A 21,628-nucleotide genomic window follows, 5' to 3' on the forward strand; every position below is an offset into this window, starting at 1 on the left:
TCCAAACAGAAAGCAGGTACGGTACATCAACAAATGTACTTTAGTATTGCTGAACAGCCTCATTTCCGTTAACAACTGCTGTGCTTGTAGAGCAAGATGTTGAGCTCGACCAGATGCGCTAGACCATCGATCAACATCACCAGGAAAAAGCAAAGGAAGCAGAGCGAGCGAACAAACTTGCTGAGGAGCTGAAAGGTGAATTCCTTCTGGTCGGTATCATTGTTGTAGTAGCTCCGCGTATAACAAGTCATTGTAACTCTCGCATGTTATCGTCATAAAGCCAAAGCACAATTCAACGTGCTGGTGCAGGAGGCCAAGGTCCAGAAGGAGAACTTTGATAATATAGTCACCGCAATTAAGCCGGTGCTTGACTGCATTGACCTGAAAATGGCCACTCAGCACAATGGCCGGCGGCAACACCCTAACACCGTCATTCCGAGGTGCAAGGCAGCATGGGAAAACTTCAGAACCTTCAACCAAGATGCCATTACTACCATTGCTACCCATGTCCTTGCGGTTGTTCGGTCCCATTATCCGACCACCGACCTTCAGTCCATAGAGGGTGGGTTCGCAGAAGGACTGAGCGACATGGAGACCTAGCAGTTGGAGGATGAAGTGGAGGATGCAGCAAAAATGCTGGCCGACGATATAGATCTATTTGGGGAGACAGATGGTGATGGCGGAGCTCATTAATCTGATTATAGAAGACCATCTGTAAAACCTTGACTATGTATTAGAAAATGTGATAGCGCAAGAAACAAGTACTTATCAAATATTTGTCATAAGGTGCTTGTATATGTAATATATGCAGTTTGCTTATAGTTCGACGAAATAATCTTCAAAGTTTCAAACTTGACGCGGTTATGCGTAGTTCAACTAACATCTAACCAGTTGGTCTGCTACTGGTCCCTATGGCCTTGGCCAGCCCATAGTCCATAACGTTGAGCGCGGAGCCTGTGCATGTGTAGGAGTAATAGACATGACCCAGGAACCACAGCCGACCACCCATGATGTAGAGCCAGAGCCCATGGCACATGTAGGGAAAAAATTGGTGGCTGAGTCTTTTCCATAAAAAATAGCGCTGAACGTGTTCTGGTCGGTAGCTGTTATACGAACTTGGAGATAAAGGCAACACAAGCGGCGTTCGAGCAATGTATTCTATGTTGAACTCTCAGCCTTGGCTGACCCATAATCCATAACATCGAGCGTGGAGCCCGAGACATGTAGGAAAAATAGGTGTGACCAAAAGACCGCAGCCGACCACCCATAACGCAGAGCGCGTAGCCCGTAGCACGTGTAGGGAGAAATCGGAGACTGGGTCGTCTCCGAAGAGAACAGAAAAGAAAAAAATGTTGCTCTCTGATCAAAGAATGTTTTCGCAATATGGAAAACATGCTCTGCAATTTGGAGAAATTGAGTTTGGCATGGTGGAGAAATCGTGTTCAATATTTTGGAGAAATCGTGTTTGGTAATTTGGAGAAATCGTGTTCGGCGATTTGGAGAAAACGCGTTCGATGATTTGGAGAAAATGAGTTTGGCGATTTTGAGAAAACAAGTTCGGTGATTTGGAGAAACCGTTTGGCGATTTGGAGAAATTGAGTTCGACACTTTAGAGAAACCGTTCGGTGATTTGGAGAAATCGAGTTCGGCGCAGTTACGGCGATTACGTACTGGAGTTCGTTATGAAGTAGCATATAGCTCGGCGGCCATAAGTGGTTGTTAATCAACAATAAAGACAAAATGGAGACAAGTTATGGAGACCAAAAAACATTATTGAATATAAATTTGTAGGGTATATATCTATAGTGTTTCAAGGATAGAAACGTATAAGGTGTTCTATGTGCCACGAGTTGGGAACATCGACTCCTTCTAAGTCACTTAGGCGATAAGAACCTGGTCAGGTAACCTCTTGGACGATGTAAGGCCCTTCCCAGGGGGAAGAGAGCTTGTGCAAACCGCCAGCCTTTTGTTTTCTACGGAGAACGAGATCGCCAACAACAAATGAACGACCTTTGACGTTTTGGTTGTAGTACCTCCACAAGCCTTCCAGATACTTAGCTATACAAACGCAGGTGATTAGGCGCTCTTCCTTAGCTCTCTCGACATCATCAGACTAGATAGCCTTGGACTGCTCTTCATCATAGTTTTCCACTCTAGGTGCTCGGAAAGTAACGTCCGCTGGTAATATGGCTTCTGAGTCATAGACCAAAAATTATGGAGTCACACCGGTGCTACAACTAGCTTGAGTACGTAGTCCCTAGACTATAGCTGGAAGCTCCTTGAGCCATCTGCCCAGGTGCTTTTCTTCTTTCTGATATAGCCATTTTTTAGGGCGTCAAGGATCATACCGTTCGCCCATTCGACTTGACCGTTGGCTCTTGGATGGGCAACAAAAACATATTTGACAGAGATGCAATAGTCTTCACAGAAGTCCTAGAAGTGATGTCCAGTAAACATAGTTCCGAGATCGGTGATGATGCTATTTGGTAGACCAAATCTATGGATGATATCTTCAAAAAGCTCAACTGCCTTCTTTGCAGTAGCCGAGATGAGTGGTTTGTATTCAATCCACTTGGAGAACTTGTCAATGGCGATATACATGTAACAGAAACCACCTAGTGCTGGCTTGAAAGGCCCGATCATGTCCAGTCCCCAGCATGCAAAGGGCCAGGAAGCTAGGATGGTTTGCAGCTCTTGCACCGGCACGTGTATTTGCTTAGCGAAGAATTGCCATCTTTCACAACATCGGACAAGATCTTCTGCATCAGTGATGGCTATGGGCCAATAAAAACCAGCTCGGAAAGCCTTGCCGACCAATGTTCTCGAGGCTACATGGTTGTTGTAGGAACTAGAGTGAATTTCAAGAAGCAGCTTCGCTCCCTCCTCTTGGGTGATGCATTTCTACAGTATCCCTTCCTTAGCACTTTTCCTCATCAAGCTGTCATCCACCAGCACGTAAAGCTTGCTCCGATGAACTAGACGTTCAGTTTTAGCCTTGTCTACAGGTACCTCGGTGCTGGTAAGGTACTTGATGAATTGCTCCCTCCAATCGACGACCGATGAAGGTACTGCAAGTACCAACTGCTCGGTAGGGGGAACTTCTTCAACTTCCTTATCTTCCTTGATGGATGGCGCCAGGAGATCTTGAATAAAAAACCCCAGCGGGATCACGGCACGAGAAGAACCGAGCTTGGATAAGTAGTCGGTGAGTTGATTTTGGTCACATACCACATGGTGATACTCGATACCATAGAATTTTCCTTCAAGCTTTCTGATTTCAGCACAGTAAGCATCCATCTTCTCGCTGGAACAAGACCTATCTTTGTTGAGCTGGTTGATGACCAATGCGGAGTCCCCGTACACCATTAGGCGTTTGACACCGAGCTCGATGGCTATACGAAGACCATGGAGACATGCTTCGTATTCCATGGTGTTGCTAGAGGCCGAGAAGTGTATTCGAAGAACATAACATAGCTTATCCTTGGTCGGCATAATGAATAAAATGCCCACACTAGCGCCATTGATGTTAAGGGCGTCGTCGAAGTACATCACCTAGTGTTCAAGGCAAGCAGCAGCGATGGGCTCTTGGATCTCGGTCCATTCAGCAACGAAGTCAGCGAGCGCCTATGACTTAATGGTAGGTCTGCTTCTGAATTTAATGGAATAGGTGCCGAGCTTGATAACCCATTTAATGATGCGGCCATTGGCCTCTTTGTTGCGAAGAATGTCCCCCAAGGGGAACTCAGTGACCACGGCAATCTTGTAGTACTCGAAGTAGTGTCAGAGCTTGCGCGACATAATTAGAATTGCATATAACAGCTTTTATACCTGAGGATAATGAGTTTTTGGCTCATTAAGTACTTCACTGATAAAAAGACCAGACGTTGCACCTTGTAAGCGTGCCCAGCTTCCTCGCATTCGATGACGATAGCTATGCTCACAACACGAGAAGTGGCGGCGATGTATATTAGCAGAGTCTCATCTAGCCTTAGCGCTGTCATGATTGGCGGCTTTGTTAAGAACAACTTGAGCTGCTCAAAAGCTAAGTTTGCCTCCTCCAACCAGGAAAAGTGCTCAAAGGCCTTGAGGAGCTTGAAGAAAGGTAGCACTTTTTGCATAGGCGTGATATGAAGCGGCTTAAAGCAGCCATGCAACCTGTAAGCTTCTGTATATCCTTGACACATGTTGGTCATTTCATATTGGTGATGGCAGAGACCTTGTCAGGATTAGGCTCAATGCCTCGAGCACTGACGATGTAGCCTAGCAGTATACCAGATGGAACTCCAAAGATGTACTTTGAAGGGTTGAGCTTCCATCGGTACTTGTTCAGGTTGGCAAAGGTTTCTTTGAGGTCAGCGATAAGGTTGTCGGCTATCTTGGTTTTGACGACCACATCATTGATGTAGGCTTTGACATTATGGCCGATCTGCTGGTCGAGGCACATCTAAATGGCCCTTTGATAGATAGCCCCGGTGTTCTTGAGTCCGAAGGACAAAGTTTTGTAGCAGTATGCACCAAAAGGTGTAATGAACGACGTCTTTATCTGGTCTTCTTCCTTGAGGGAGATCTAATGATAGCCGAAGTAACAGTCAAGGAAAGAGAGTAGTTCACAGCTGGCAGTAGAGTCTACAACCTCGTCTATCTAAGGCAAGCCGAAGGGGTCTTTAGGGCAGTGTTTGTTAAGATCCGTATAATCAACGCACATTCTCCATTCTTTATTCTTTTTTTGAATGAGAACAGGGTTTGCTAACCAATCTAGATGATACACTTCTTTTATAAACCCGGTAGCTAAGAGTCATTTTATTTCTACCCTAATAGCCTACTTCTTGTCTGGCACGAATCAGTGGAGTTTTTGCTTAATCGGTTTGGCGGTCGGTGAGACATTCAAGGAGTGTTCAATCTTCTCCCATGGTACTCCCGGCATGTCTGTAGGTTTCCAAGAAAACACATCGGCATTGGCACGTAGGAAGGAGACGAGCGTGCTTTCCTATTTGGGGTCAAGGTGAGCCCCAATCTTCACAGTCTTGGAGGCATCATCGAGGCCGAGGCCAACCTCCTTGATTTCCTTGGACTTGGCAGAGGCGCGGGGAAGCTCTAGCTCTAGAATCTCCATGTCATCAGCGGGTACTATCTTGGCTTCGGCGACCATGATAGACTCTCTGTCTCGTAGGCGTAGGCAACGGAAAGGTTGGCCCATAGAGCTAGGACTCCTATAGGTGAAGGCATCTTCAACACCAGATACACATAGTGTGGTATAGCCATGAATTTGGCCAGAGCTACCTGGCCAAGTATGGCGTGGTAGGCGGTGTCAAAGTTGGTGACATAGAAGTTGATATGCTTGACACGGTAGTTGCTTGCCATGCCAAACTAAACTAGTAGGGTGATCTCTCCAAGTGGTCTAGATGCCCTTCCAGGTACCACACCCAGAAGGAGGAGTCCAAGGGTGTGAGATCTGATATCATGAGGCCCAACTCAGTTAGGGCTCCGACGAAGAGTAGGTTCAAAGCACTGCCACCATCAACAAGGACTTTTCTGAAGAGCACCTTCTGGATGGTTGCATCGAGGACGAGGGGGAAACACCCTATATATGGTATGTCTGCCCACTAGTCGGCCCTGCTGAAGGTGATGGGGATCTCGGACCATGGGCGATAACTGGGGTCAGTGGTAGTTTCTTCTGAAGCGACGACAAGCACTCACCGGGCAGCAAGCTTTCGTTCCCTTCGACTCTCAGTGGAGGCGAGGCCCCCAAAGATGGTGGTGACCACCTTCTCATGGTCCTGAAAGGCGTTGTTGTTGTTCCTAGGTGGTCAACGACCTCCAGCTCTGTCGTTGGCGTCATCATTGAGCCCCTTGTCCTAGAACTCCCTGGCTAGACCAATGCAGTCCTTCATCTTGTGTTTGGTGTTCTTGTGAAGAGGGCATGGGCTGTCGAGGATCTTTTGGTACTGCTTGTCATAGTTATGCTTGGCGCAAGGTTGACTAACAGCGGCGAAGATGTGTTCTGGCCGGCGGCGGTGATTTTGGCTAGGCCTATGTCCTTCTGTTTGATCATGGCCGCTATCGCGATGATAGCTGCAGTTGTCGGGACGGTGGTCGTTGTGACATCGGTCGTCGGGGCGATTGTTGTATTGGTGAGGTGGTCACTGAGTGCCTGCATCCTCGTTGAAGCGCACCTTGGCTTCCTCTACATCAGCATACTAGTTGGCGGTGGTTATCATTTTGCCGATACCGGTTGGTGGCTTACGGTTGAATTTGGAGCGAAGCTCGCGATGGTGGAGTCCTCGGATAAAGGCAGTGATCACTTCAGCTTCTGTGATGTTGGGGAAAGAGTTCCTCATCTCAGAGAAACACCAGATGTAGCTGCGGAGGAGCTCGGATGGCTTCTGGTTGATGTGGCTAAGATCATGCTTCGTGTCGGGTCGAGTACACGTGGCCATATAGTTGTCGATGAAGACTTTCTTTAACTCTTCCCATTAGTCGATGGAATCCGGTGCAAGGCTGGTGAACTAGCTCATGGCGGGTGGTGTGAGCATGATGGGGAGATAATTTGTCATGATGTTGGTGTCTCCTCCCGTAGCACGGACGGCAGTGGTGTAAGCCTGCAGCCACTGAGTTGGGTGCATTCTTCCTTCATAGGGCTCGACCCCAGTGATCTTAAAACCATGGGGCCATCGAAGCGTTCGGAGTGCCCTTGTGAAAGCCAGAGGCCCCTCAGGGTTGTCGACACCATAGTTTGTGGCATTATGGTCAAGGATAGGCTTGAGGGCTAAGTCCGAGTTGCCGTACTCCCTTTCATAATCCTGGTGGCGACATACTTCGTCTTCATGGCGACCAAAGCAACATTGCTTGATACGCCACCACGCATCCCGGAGGTTGCTAAGATGTACTCTAGCATCCTGTTCGACCTCCTAGTCATGTTGGCGATGGTGTTCGGCATGATACCCCCGGGTCCCCCTTAGAGAGGTAGCGACTGGTCTGCGAAATGGCTTTGACTTGGGCGGCGATTGGACCTCGGCGTAGCTGATCGGTGAATCATGCTCATAGAGCACGAAGGTCTCTGATCCTTGTGGATCTCATTGACCTGACAATGAGCCGCTTTAAGCATGGCGGCGATCTTGGCAAGCTTGGGTGTTTGAGGGAAATGAGTGAGCTTGTTGGCAGCTACTACTAAATTGGTGCTTAGAGTCTTGAAGACGTCGAGGCCATCGACGCAGAGAAATTCTTTGTCAAGGTCACGGTAGAGCGGGAGCGGCCTTCCTTGAGAGTCAAGCCAATTATTCCGAGTAGCCTCGGCCCTCGTGATGGCTACCTCATTTTCTCGCTGCTGTGCAGGTTGGCGTTTTGGTTCTCCCAAGCAACGCGCTCTTCCTCGGTTTCGCCGTTCCGAGGAGGGCTGTCGATGCTAACGTTGAAGATCGCACCACCCCGGAAGGGTGGAAGGAGAAATTGATTGGAGAAGGTTTCGGTGAGGGTCTCCACAGAGCCCTGAGACTCAGAGCCTGGAGTTTCTTCCGGGATGGTCTGGAGGTGCGCCCTAGGGCTTCGGCCTAAGTGTAGTGTGTTGACGGCCGGCGGGAGCTGGACGGTGACCTGGTTAGCGAGTTTGCCCCTTAGGGCATGCTGGTAAGCTACGATGGTGTTGGAGAATCTGAAGGGTAGGGCCATAGCCCCTGCAGTTTCTCGAGCACCCTCTGATAGATCTAGATTGGAGGGTGGTCGGCGCTGAACTAGAGTGTCTAGTGCCGATTCAGCGACGGAGAGACAATCAGCGAGCTTTAGTCTGACCCGATCAATGGATTTGATCAGATCGTCGTTGTTGATCGGCCTCCTTTGGTAGCGAGGAAGCAGACGGTGAGTTGTTGCTGAAAGAGACCTTAGAATTGCCTCCGAGATCAGATCTGCAGTTGTAGGTGTAGGGGTGGCCGGCGCAGAACCAATCTACTCTAGCTCGAGGAGCTCTCCGACTCCATCAGCGTTGATGACCCACGAGATGGATCCAACCGTGAAGATCTGGCCGGGCTATGGAAGGGATGAAGAGCCTATAGAAAAAGCCATCTTGTTCGACAAGGAAATAGCACGCACACCCCTACCTAGCACGCCAACTATCGACAGAATATTGTCGGCAGTCCTCCGAGGGGTATCCCATGAAGGTAGATTGATCGACAGGGGAGCACGAGATCAAGAACAAGAAGGCAACAGAGACACACGAGTTAGACAGGTTTAGGCCATCAGTACGACATAATACCCTACTCCTGTGGTTTGTTGGCTTGTATTAGCTATCGTATGATATGCCGTGATTTTAGAGGGGGTCCCTGCCCGCCTTATATAGTCTGGGAGGCAGGGTTACAGATCTCATAGTATCTTCTAGATATCTTCCCGATGTCTTGCGAAAGGCGCCGAGCAGAGTCATGCCCCGCAAGGCTTCTTCTTGTGGGCTGGGCCACCCCTAGGGGCGCAGCCCATGTGGTCTGCCGTGGGTATCTAGGGTCGTACACCCCACAAGGGGTGTCTATAAATATTATTTGACTGGCTCTAGCTCACTCTCTTGGCCATTTGCATTGACATAGCAACCTTGTGAGCTTAGCCAAATCCCTCCCACTCATCTCCATCATTAATTCATCATCTTTGTGAGATCGAGAGTGAATCCAAGTGCATTGCTTGAGTGTTTGCATCTAGAGGCACTTGGTGTTCATGTTTCACTGTGAAATTCGCTTGTTACTCTTAGTGGTTGCTGCCACCTAGATCACCTGCGTTGGTCATGAATCCAATAATCAAGCCATGGCCATTTTGAGGTTCAGGAATTGATTTGATTAGCTAGATTTTTCTACCTTCAAGCAAAGGACAAGTTCATATTGGTAGCAACAGATTACTTCACTAAATGGGTTGAGGCAATTCCTTTGAAGACGGTAACCTCAAAGAAAATGATTGATTTTGTTAGGGAATACATTGTGTACCATTTTGGGATTCCTCAAACTATAACTACCAATCAAGGGACAATGTTCACATTAGAAGAGTTCAGGGATTTTGCTGCCAGTATGGGAATTAAGCTATTGAATTCCTCTTCTTACTATGCTTAGGCTAATGGCCAGGCAGAGGTGTCCAACCAGATTATGATTAAGCTGATCAAGAAAAAGATTGAGGAACAGCCAAGGAAGTGGCATTCGACACTAAATGAGGCACTGTGGGCCTATAGGATGGCCTGTCATGGATCAATTAAAACATCACCTTATGAACTTGTGTATGGCCATAATGCAGTTCTTCCTTAGGAAGTTCGAACTGGATCGAGGCGTGTTACACTGCAGAATGATTTGTCAGCCGAAGTCTACAAGAATCTTATGATAGACAATTTGGAGGACTTAAGTTGCCTTTGGCTGTGTGCTCTTGAAAATATCGAAGCCAATAAACTGATGGTTGCAAAATATTACTATAAAAAGGTCAAGATTAAGCAATTCTCTGAAGGAGACTTGGTCTGGAAAGTAAAATTGCCGATCGAGTCAAAGGACAATAAATTCGGCAAATGGTCACCTAACTGGGAAGGACCTTATCGGATCAAATGTTATGTGCCTGGTAATGCTTATATTTCAGAAACACTAAATAGAGAGGAAGAATTTGGCCGAGTAATCAATGGGAAATATCTAAAGAAATATTACCCTAGCGTTTAGATTAATACTTAATAACCAATTTGTTCAGTCGTCAGCTCTGATAGCCGATATCAGAAAGGTATCGCCTCTAGTGTAAAAATAAGCCCAAAGAGGTAAAAGTCGATACGATGTGTATCGCCTATAGAAGCAAAGCAAACACTAACAAAGTAATGTGTATGAAGTATGAGACAAAGGAAAATCACTCAAGACAAAAAAGTTGTTTGCTAAATATCACCTATTACAAGCTACGGGCCAAAAAACACTTTGCTTACTATATCATTGGCCAGGGTGTTGAAGGCTACAGAGTTGGCAGCGCTAGAAAAGTCCTCTATCAAACACTCATGCTCCCTAGGGTGCGCCTTATCTAGAAAACCGTGTGGAAGAAGACGAAGATTGTGGCCAGAACGGGCTTGTGCAGCAGCCAATGCCATGGCAGTGCCATGACGAACGCCGTGAAGAGCGACCTCCCTGACATGGTTTAGGATGTCATGCAAGTGAACCACCAGAATGGTGCCCCTGGCATTGACAAATCCTATCATGTGACCTGTAGCTGATCGAAGGCTTTCCAACTGAGTAGTTAGATCTAAAAAGATTTAAGGAAAGATTGATCAGAAATCTTGAAGGCAAAATTAAGAAGACAGAAAGATTGTGGTAGATGTCTCACCCATGATTCTGGCTTTAGCTCTGGCCAACCTTTCCACCACTGGCTGGCCTCAAGGGATGATCGGCCTTGAATCATGGCCAAAGTCGACTCCATAAGGGAAAGGCAGCTAGCTAGGTTCTGGTTAGTCTAATCAATGGAAGCCAGAGATCATCATTGCTACCCCTTGGGTAGCGGGGGAGCTGGTGGTGAATTGGTGCTGAAGGTGACCCCAAAGGTTGAACAGAGTCAGCCCTTTGCTCTGGAACGATGGGAGCAGCCCAAGTTGCACCCTCTTGGCGATGAAGGCGCTAGCACGATGATGCAAATCCATTGAGGGCCTCCTCAGCAGACCTCTTATTGTTCTCCTTGATCTCAAACCTATGAAAAAAGCAGGAACTATACTAAGGTTGCAGAAGGCTTGAGATGAAGTGGGTTGTTGTTCGATCCATGGCCGTAGCCCATATATATAGCTTAGGAAGGCGAGAAGATAGATTTCGCCGGGGGTGTAAAATTGGAATCAGAAATGGAAGTGGATCGACACTCTAGGAATTCAGGGGATGGATAATGAAGAGATAATAGATTCGAACTTATTGCTTCCCCAAATTACAAAATATCATGGGACAGATACCAAGAATTTACATTGACCAAAGATCAACCCATCAAGGCTTCTTTGGATTGAAGGGAGTTTGGGTCCCACAAGGCCGAAGGTCATCGTGAACCGAATCAACATTGGCCCATTGATAAAATTGTGCCAGAGAAGAGGAAAGGTCACCCGCCTAACATATGCTCAGCCGATTTCTCAGTAAATTTTGGAACTATGGGAAAGAAGCCTGTGGCTTTCCCGATGGGCATTTGGAGGAGCAAACAAGGGGAAGGTGTCTACACATTTTAGCCCTCGCAAACACTAAAACAACCTTGTGAGCATGGAGAGAAGACTCAGGTGATATCACAAGAATTCTTCTAACCGCAATAGCTGGTCTTGCTCAACGAGGCGCTAGAATGAGCGACACAATCACACTATGCACAAGAATTCTTCTAACCGCTCGAGATCTTCATAGCAAAAGGATAGACCATGGAGGGTCTAATAGAATCAAAAGCACTCTAGGGGGAGATAGAAGAGAAACATAGCTAGATTGTTAAGTTGCTCTCGCTAGGGTCAGATAGACATTTTATAGCTAGCCTAGAAAGATGAATCCAAATGCCCGTGAAGCAATGATACTCTCATGAAAAGTTTTGAAGCATGGGATCATGAGCTACATAGATGACAACAAACAGTAGACCCCAGATCAAGATTCTCTACACGTGACTGCGGACCTATCGGGGATACAGATGTGATAATTTTAGAATAAAATTACTTTTATCCCAAAATTAGGGGGCATGTATTTACACCAAAATTTGGAAGAGTCGCAGGGACTCGAAAGCTCCCAAGATTATGTCATCAAGGAATTAATTGCGTGCAGATCAGAATCAGCTGATTCGAATGCAACACTAAAATTGGCTTTCTTCAGGAAGCGCCAGTAGATAACGACAAAGGCTACGATCGGCGCCGAGACAAAGCATGTTGGACTCTACAAAAAGGGAAAGATTAGAGTCAAAGTTATCTTAAATTAGGAATGTTTTCTCTAGAGTCAAAGATTATGATGAGTCGTGCTTAGATAGGAGTCATGCGCAGGTCCTGGGTATAAATATCAAAGCCCGGCTATTGTAAAAACACACAATCAATCAAATACTTGTTATTTACTTTTTTGGCTCTGGCCACCCCTTAGGAGTAGGAGTAGAGTAGATCTCAATAAGTTCTTTAGCAAGTATGACTGCATCGATCTGGTCAACCTCAACTGCTTGTCTGTAAGTACCGTCTTAGCTTATACCTTTGTTTGTACGGCTGCATCGATCCGGTCGACCTCCACTATGACTCTGGTATAAGTTAGTTATCGACTCTTGTCTAGTTCAAGTATGGCTGCATCGATCCGGTCGACCTCCACTGCTCGAACTAGATTAAGGTCAAGTTATTGGCTCTATCTAAGGGTGGCGTTCCTTCGGATAGATTCATTAAGTTACCGATATTGCTTATTGCTTCCATTATTTATTTAATTATAGCAATATCACTTCGCCCGATTAGGATTGATCTAGATCAGCCTTATATCCTTTTTAACCCATCATTTGTTAATCTAAACTGATCTAATCTGCACTTTAAACGATGAGTTATGTTTTATCGGCTGTTTTACATCAATCTTGATCGTGCATAGCGTGCGGTTAAGGCATGTTTGATCTCGAGTAGATCTAGTGGCTAGTGAAAACTGCTCTATGGCTCGTTATCACGGCCTATGTGATTCTACCTCACACCACTGTTAGCACTATGGAGTGGGGATCGTTATTTGATAGATCTATTCCTGAGAGGACATAACCTTAACTGTGCGCTATGCCTGAATATGCTGTTTTAGCCGATATCGAGCGCTTTCATGAACAGTTCACATCATGAGATCGTTGAAGTAGGGATAGGTTGAAAGATGTGTTAGCCCCATGATCTTATTTTTGTATTATGGCCTGTATGATTCTGCCTCATGCCCCACTAATATTAGTAATGAGTTAGGGTCGTCGAGTCTATTGTTGTTTCTACGGCCAGCATGATTCTGTCTCATGCCCCACTGGTCATAGTGATAGATGAGATCTAATATGTTCATTAGATTTATCTCTATTAAATGGTTGAATGATGATGAATTGTTTCTTTCACAAAAAGGGGTTCGGTTACTTACAATCATTGGCTTAGCATGAACTAATTATTGTTGATATCGTTTTGCCAGTGACCAATATTTGTCTAAACAATGATATTCATTTAGAATGATAATCAATTCTTCTTGCATAACCCAATGAGCTTTAACCAATTTATTCTTATGAATATGTTGGAATCGACTATTTAGTCGATCTCCTTTCATATCGGCTCTTAGAGCCGCACATTCAGGACTATCTGGCAACACAGGCATGTTCTGCCCTTAATTACTGATAAACTTTCTCTCCTTATCAATTGTAGGGTTAAATTGACTAGCACATCTCGGGAGGGGTGCGTAGGATCGACCATCCCTGCGTTGAAGCTAGGCGGATCCTCAGCTCCATCGAGTGGACCCTTTTGGCTTGCTCATGTGTCCTTGGCACGGGATAAAATTCTGTGTCGACAGATGGATGCGGCCCAATCTCAATTCAACCGCATTGATGCAGTAGTTGTTGATCATCCTCCATCTAGTGTTTAGAACTACCACAACACATTCCTATACTTAAGTGAAAAAGTTAGTAGTGCGCAACTTCTTTCGCCCCCACTTTGTTGTGACATCAATCCACATGATTGTCACTGCTTCCCATGGCATCTGACGAGCCCACCGGCGGCAACATACAACATACGGTGCCAGCAGAGCACAACACTAGCGTTGTCCCTGGTGCCACAGTTGTCGATGCTGATGGCGCAGCGCTTGCCAATGCTGGTGGCGCCATGGTTGTCGATGCTGATGGCGCCATGGTTGCCAATGAGGATGTCATGCCCATTGCTGCCATCGATTACAGGCGACCTATGTCGTTTGTCTCTAGGAGGCTGGTATCATGGTTCGGCCATTCCGCTCTGCTGGGCATGCATCAAGGGTCAACCTGTCCGATGGCGCCGATGACAACCACTGTGACCAACTTAGCGGTTCACCGGATAATGGAATGCATGGGCTACAGTGCTGGCCATGGCCTTGGACTGCACCACCAAGGGGACACCAACTTCATCCAGGTGCGACTACGCCACAGGTACTTGAGTCTTAGCATCGACCACACTGACGCCTCCTACATCATCCCTGCAGCTATTAAACCCTCCAACGATTCAACCTTGTCTGATGATGAGGGCATAAGCAATTTGAGTCCTCATGATGATGAGGTCATGCAACCACCAAGCTTGTAGGAGAGACACACCAAGGTCATCTTGGATATAGTTATTAGTGAGTTAACAAAGTTGCTGACTAAGTATCCCTCCTATTACTAGGAGATGTCCCTACTAGATACAACACGCAAGATGTTGGTCCCTATCATGCTGGAGACATTCAAGCAGTTGACATGGTATGATCCATTGGAGCAGCCAAATAGGAAGATGTAGGTGATGAGCAAGCTCAAGTACATACTCTTGGATGATGGGTCTACCTCCTTGTCGTATGTCAGGATTCTCATTGAACTAGTAGTCGACCCCATTATGAAATGGTTGAAGGAGATGTGGACTCCCACCAGTTTCCTATAGCAAGAATAACTGGTACAGTTCTTGCACAACCTACCACCAGAGTTCCCTCACACTAGGGAATTCTTGCATGATGTAGTGTTGCCCAGACTGTCCGGTGTCGCTGATAGGTACGATGCTTCCTAGGAGATTATTCCAATTAACATATTTCTACATCTGTTGATGTCGATGATCAACCAGGACTTGCTATAGGCAATGCTCACCAAGGTGCTGACCATAGTCTAGAAGTTCCTATTGAAGTGTACTGGTGAAAACACATAAAAAAGTACGACATTGTGTGGCCATGGAAGCAAGCGGCATGGCCTGATGTTTGGAATGGGTTTATCGATGGTGTCATCATTCCTTACCTAAAGCATGGACATGGAAATGTCTGCAACAAGCCACCATTGAGAGGAATGGCAGCTATGGACACGTGGGTTGACCACCTGATGAGGTGGGCATCTAGATTTTGCCCCAAAAAATGCTTGACCTCCTATAGGGTGAGTTCCCTAGAAAAGATTAGCAGGGTGCTCTATGTAGGTGGTTCTTCATGGTAGATTGCGACAACAAGATGGTGCTATAGTATGAGCTCGCTTTCGGTGGGACCGATTGGTGGACGCCATTCATTGACAAGCTCATTATACAACACTTAGTGTCCTGGTTCATTGCCATTAGTGTCATTCGGCCGAATGAAGGGTACGACATGTTCCACATGCTCCTTACCAGGTGGAAGCCGGTCATGTCGTCGGAGTCGATGATGAAGAAGGTCCTAAAGCGCTTCATGGAGAAATGGACTGATGGGCTATGCCGCTGGTTGTTCGATGCGCAACCCACAAAGGAGGAGGACGTGGCCTGGTGCTAGGAGTGGTTGTAGCTCCTAACACTGGATCTTCTTGCCATCGATAGTGAAATGCACAATGGCCTCCAACTGATCCATGAAACACATGAAATATCATAGGTAACTTAGTAACTTATTAGTGTATTTCTATTCTGAATGATTGCATCTACGTTAGGCATTGTAAATGTTAATCGTTGGCACAATGTGTATTATTCTTTTCTAAATGCACATGCGAGAAAGTCTGATGCTATGCGATTGTGACATGCCAAACAATGGCTGAATGCTTTCACCTGCGTCAGTCATTGTATATTAAATGTTAATCGTTGGCACAATGTGTACTATTCTTTTCTGAATGCAAACACGAGAAAGTCTAATACTTTGTGATTGTAACGTGTCGGACAATGACTGAATGCTTTCACCTATGTCAGGCATTGTATAAATGTTAATTGTTGGCACAATGTGTACTACTCTTTTCTGAATGCACATGCGAGAAAGTTCGATACTATATGATTGTAATGTGCTGGACAATATCTATTACTCTTTTTCTGACTACACCCACTACAACCTATTGCTTGTAAATCCACAGCAATTAAATCTGTATTAAATTTGCACAAAACCCGAAGAGCCTAGTGTGCCTAGTTTAGCCATAAATCTATGAGAGAGGTAAGAGCGAGGCAACTGCTCTTCTCTGTCTTCCTATGGTACTCCTTCGCCTTCTCTCTAGCCTCGAGCGCATCTCGTCTTCGGCCAGAGTGATGGACCATGGGAAGTGCCTGGTAGAGAACCCTTCGGAGGGAAGCGGGCCTCCGTCGCATCTCCGCTTCCAATTATGGTGCCTTGGGTAAGGTGGTCTTGTTCTTAGTTGCTGGAGTCATTCCGTTCTGATCTCCATAATCTTTTTAGGGCTATTTCTCATGCCGTGACACTAGAGGTTGAGCATATATCCGGCGTCGCCAGCTCTTCAACCACCGGGAAGTCAACAAGCCCCTTTGTAATTAGGATGTGGCTCGTGACCCATGATCTGACCCTAGGGGTGAGGTTAGTTGGCTCACGCTCTGCCTCAATGCCGTCTAGACTGCCCTTGCCACCTCGGAGCAGGAGACTACTGATGCTCGGGCGGCAGTTGCCGATGCTCAGGCTAGGATGATTGGTATAGTTTCCTTCATTAAGAAGCTCTGTCCAACTATCCATGGCCTTGTTTTGACATTGTTTAGTGTTGTCAGCCCTAGAGGAGGAGTTGGTTGCTCTTCGAGAAGCGGCCCTCATCGCCATCAATGATGTGAACGTAGGGGGTGTACTGCTTGAGGACCGTCTGTGGGCCATGTCAGCTCGGGTTAGGATGGTGGCCCTTCTCTAGGTGCACCATGGGGCTGCCTTAGCCCTAGCCATAGCATAGCTTCATTCCAGCCATGATCTCCGCATGCTTGAACCTAGCTTTCTAGTTGCCACTGATGAGGAGGAGAAGGAGGAGCTCACTAGTGACTTTATCACCACCATGGAGGCCATCCTGGTGGCCATGCATGCGGGAGACATCATCCTAACTGCCTTCTTTGAGCCATAGACTGTATCTAGGGTCATTTCAATCTTAATGAAAGTCTAGTTCATTACTTTAATTCGAAGAGCAACTTATGCGTGTCGCTTTGTCTTTCACAGTGTTTGCTTCTTGTGCTTGGATGTGAAAGGCTTGTGCGGCCGACATGCTCGAATGAGGTGATTAGGAGGTCATGGGCCAGATCCTGCCTCCCCTCTCGAAAGGAAGTAAGGTTTTAGGGAAGCTTCCTTCCCTCTTATGAAATACCATAGGTTACTTAGTAACTTTGCATATTTCTATTCTAAATGCTTCCACCCGCGTCAGGCATTGTAAATGTTAATCATCGGCACAATGTGTATTACTCTTTTCTAAATGCACACATGAGAAAGTCCGACACTATGAGATTGTAACGCGCTAGACAATATCTATTACTCTTTTTCTGAATGTGCATGCAAGATTTGATTGCACACAAAAGAAAGTCCCCTACTCTATGATTGTAATGCATTGGACAATAGATTTTGTGTCCGAGCAACTCCTCGACTTGCAATGGGGTTGTTTGACCCTATAGTTCTCTCTTAAGAGGAATGGCTCAAGTTGCAATGAGGTAGTTAGACAAGATAGATGTTGCTCATATCGCACTTAGATGTTAGGTTTAGTATACAATGGAAAGATAGTGATTAAAATGGTTCAACATGTACATCTTATTATAGAACCATAAAATAGACATTGTGTCCTAAGCAAGACTTCAATTATTACATCAAGAATCATTTTAAATCCAAAATTCGATGCCTACATGGCAACATAGTGATAAAAATGGTTCAACATGTACAACTTATTATAGAACCATAAAATAGACATTTTGTTGTAAGCAAGACTTCAATTATTACATCAAGAATCATTCTAAATCCAAATTTCGATGCCTCTATTCCCTCACCTTCTACTGCATCCCTCCCTTTGACTGTCAAACTATCACCAATCTCTTGTGCGTCCCTTCCTCGGTAGGGAATCAAGGTGACTATGCATCTAAAGGATGTGGCGATGATGATGAAGTAGGCATCGAAGTCATGATGGTGCTATTGAGGTCAAACTTGCCTGGTGAGTGCATCTCACCTGGTGAGTATGCTAAAATCTCATCGTCCAAATCTGATGTCTCATTATGCTCAGTGAAGTGGTTACCTAGACAAATGGTGGACTATCCTATCTACTAAACTAAAGTAATAGTGTTAGACCCAAGGGTCGACTCAGCTCTATTAATGGTAGGATTAGTAGGCTTAGTGGTCGCATCAGGCTCTATGATTGTTGGAGAAGTCCTAGGAGGCTCTGTATGCACTATTGTGGCATCACACGCTGAATCTAGCCCCTCAACCTGATTGGGCAGAGAAGGTCGATCAACTGCCTCATGAGCTAAAGCTGAACTCTTCTTATGTTTGACTATAGTAATACTAGCACTAGGAGGTTTAGGCATCTCGTTCATTGGAGAAGCCCCGAGAGGCTCTGTATGTGTCCCCATGGCAGCTTGCACCTCGACCTGAGGGGGCGAAGAAGGTGGATCACCTGCCTCATCAGAACCTAAAGCTGGCTTAGGTGTCTTGAATGTTGGAGAAGCCATGAGAGACTCTATATGTGCCTCCATGGTGACTTGCACCTTGACCTGAGGGGGTGAAGAAGGTGGATCACTACCCTAATCAGGACCTGAAGCTAAACTCTGCTTATGTAGCGTCATCGCAATGGGTAACTCTGTGTGGACAGTTGTATTATTTGGACTAGTTAGATAACCAGCAATGGGGTTGACCTGACTACCACATTGCAACTGAAGCATCTAAAAGTCAAGGGGCTTAACCCCTATGGCACTATATAGTTGATTAAAGCAACCAGTGAACACATTGCAGATCAGATCGATTTTTTGGCCTTGTAAGTTGATGGCCTCACAAAAAGCAGATGATTACTGGCTCATCTGCTCTTTGAGAAGGACCACACTCTCCATTTGCTTATCAATACTTGCTTTCAAACACCTCTCTTGTCATTCCATATGCTTCTAGTTTTCTTCTTGGCCGACAACTAGCCTAGCAAGTATCTATCCAAGCTCTGATAGTTGCTGAACGGACACTAGAGGCGGTCCCTACTTGGCTAATGTCTCTGTAGTAGGTGGAACATCATCCATCTATTTGTTAGCCACACCACTAGAGGATGACCCTCCCTCATCGTGGTCGTCTAACATAGGGTCGCGGTAGTCGCTGTCATTGGAGTCTAAATCTTGTATTTGTACATTCAAGATTCCTCCAATCTGAGACTGGTGCTCTACCTACCCAAGGGCTACATCCACTATTTCGTGTCTTTCTCTATCCTGTATGGGTAATAGCTCTTGAACAAACCTAAGGGCATGCTGTCCACGATGATGATCGTCTAGACTTGCTGACATATAGGTCATAACCTCACTAGTCAACTCATTGTATAGTGGCCCATTCTTTTCAGAGTCAATCGTGCATAGCAGATAGCTAATGATGTGAGGGGACTCGTGCTGCCATCCAGTACTAATAGCATCAGCTATCACATCCTCAATCTTAGATAAGAAAAAGTGTAAGAAGTCAAACTGCTCACCCCTCCATATTGATAGGAGTAGCCACTGTTGTAAGGTGGTCAATGACTCCCTGTTGCCACCATGAGGCAGGACTGTCTTCCTCAGAGCCATGTGTAGAATGTAAGCCTCTGGATGTAGTCTGTCCAGTGTATGCAATGAGCCATCAGTGAAGGGGTCCATGAAGAGCGGCTGAATCTCCTAGTCTGTAGGAAAAGTATGTAACACCCCCGGTGTTATTCTTGCCTAATTGCACTTGCATTTCATATTCATGAGCATCATTCATCAATTCATGAGCATATGTCACTTGAAACATGTGAAACATGACTTTGAAACAAATGTATCATTTCAAGTGTTTTCATCATTTCAGTACCTTTAGTGCTTGATTATTGTATGACCAATGTGTGATATAGCTAAATCTATTGTTAAACATCTTAGCTATGCTTAGAAAGTCATTAGGAACAATGTTCAAGTTGATCATTTTGCCCAATTAAGATTTCAAATCATGGTTTGACTTGTTTTGACCCTAGGACTTTTTGGTTTGACTGTTTAAAAAGTACCACTTGGAATGTTTGCATGTCTGAGCAACCTAAAGCAAAGTTGTAGGGAATTTAATTCTAAGCAACTTTCATTTTTGGTACATTTTTAAAAGAGGTCATTTTCTTGCTCAAAATAATGTATGAAAGATGGCATTTTAAAAATTTCTTAAAAATCAATTGAAAAATTCCATTTCTATTTTTCTGGGCCGCCGCCTCGTTTTTGGCCTGCCAGCCGAAGCCGGCCCAGCGAGCTCCCGCGCGCCCCGCGCCTCGCCTCGCTCGGCCCAGCCCAGCACCGCGCCAGCCCGGCCTGCCTCCGCGCGCCGCGCCTTCTTCTCCCGCGCGCCGTGCCCGTCGCCGCGCCACGTCCCGAACGCGTCAGGCGACGCCCGCCGCGTGTCCGCCACGCGCCCGGCTAGCCCTGACCGCGCAGCGCACTGGCGGACTTGAAGAGGAGCGCGCCCTGCTGCCAGCCGCACGCGCTCGGCCTTCACTCCTGCCGCGCTGCCCTTTTGCTCCGCCCTCGCCGAGCGCCCGAGCTCCGCCCTCGCCGCGAGCCCGAGCTCCGCCGGCGTCAAACTCCCTCACCACCGAGCCATTCTTCAATTCGTCGCGCCCGCAGCTCCGCCCCGCCTCCCTTTTGCTCACGCTCGCGCTTGCTCCGCCTTCCGAGCCCTGGGTAAGCCTCCCCGCGTCTCGCCGCCGACGGCCATGGCGCCGCTGTGCACGGCCGCCGTGGAATCCGCCTTCCCTCTCCCCTCCAGCCTCGCCTAGCGACCCTACCGAGCTCTCCTTCTCCTCGCGCGTCTCCTGCGCTCGCTCGCTGGCGCTGCCGTGGCCGGAGACGGCCGCCGGCCGCTGGCCGAGCCCCGCCGTCGCGCCAGAGCGCGCTCCGGCATGGCGCTCTGCCTCGGCTGGCCAGGCCGAGCCAGGCCGGGGGCTGACGCCCTGATGGGCCGTCTCCTCTTCCCCGCGCTCGGGCTGCGCAGGCCGGCTGTGGCCGTGGGCCAGTTCCATTCCGCAGGCCGGCCCAGCAACACTTAAGCGAATTGTTTTCTATTTATTATTTGTTATTTGAAATCAAGAATAGTTTGAAAAATGTTTGGATGATCAAACTTGTTCCAAATTTGTTGAAACAAAATTTGCTAGGTTCCTTATCACCAGATCTACTTGGGAAAAATAATGCATGTCATTTTTGGGATACTTTTCTGTAGAACTTTATTTAATCATGAATATTGCTGATAACTTGAAAAATATGTAGAAAAATATATAGGTTTCAGAAAAATATGATTTCAAGTTTGTTAATCTTCTTGTGTCATGTACTCCTTAGGAAAAATATATTTCATGCATGTGCTGTGGAAAAATTTTGAGGTGTAGTTCCAGCTCCTTTTATAACTGATTTTTGTTATTTTTGCTAGAGAGCAAACTTTGTATAAAACATGCATGTGGTAATTTTTGTACAGTCACTATAAGCTATTAAGAACTTAGGAAAAATACTAATTCTGTTGTTTGACACTTTTCATAGTACAAAGTAATTTCATGCTCATTTTTATGCTATAGCTTGTCATTTTTGTGTAGGATGGTTTACTTATCCAAATGCCATGAAATTTTTATGGTAGTCTGTTTA

General features: G+C 46.4%; 2 protein-coding genes across 2 annotated transcripts; both read right to left on the bottom strand.

Annotated features, from left to right (window-relative positions):
* Window positions 1-2,901: 2,901 nt before the first annotated feature.
* LOC136495615 (uncharacterized) lies at window positions 2,902-3,366 on the bottom strand. The gene has a single exon (XM_066491499.1). The coding sequence runs from the start codon at window positions 3,364-3,366 to the stop codon at window positions 2,902-2,904; it is 465 nt and encodes a 154-aa protein (XP_066347596.1).
* A 17,013-nt stretch (window positions 3,367-20,379) lies between these two features.
* Window positions 20,380-21,018, bottom strand: LOC136495617 (uncharacterized). The gene has a single exon (XM_066491500.1). The coding sequence runs from the start codon at window positions 21,016-21,018 to the stop codon at window positions 20,380-20,382; it is 639 nt and encodes a 212-aa protein (XP_066347597.1).
* Between the last annotated feature and the right edge of the window lie 610 nt (window positions 21,019-21,628).

The sequence above is a fragment of the Miscanthus floridulus genome, chromosome 12, assembly GCF_019320115.1.
Source record: "Miscanthus floridulus cultivar M001 chromosome 12, ASM1932011v1, whole genome shotgun sequence".
NCBI classification, from domain to species: Eukaryota; Viridiplantae; Streptophyta; class Magnoliopsida; order Poales; family Poaceae; genus Miscanthus; species Miscanthus floridulus.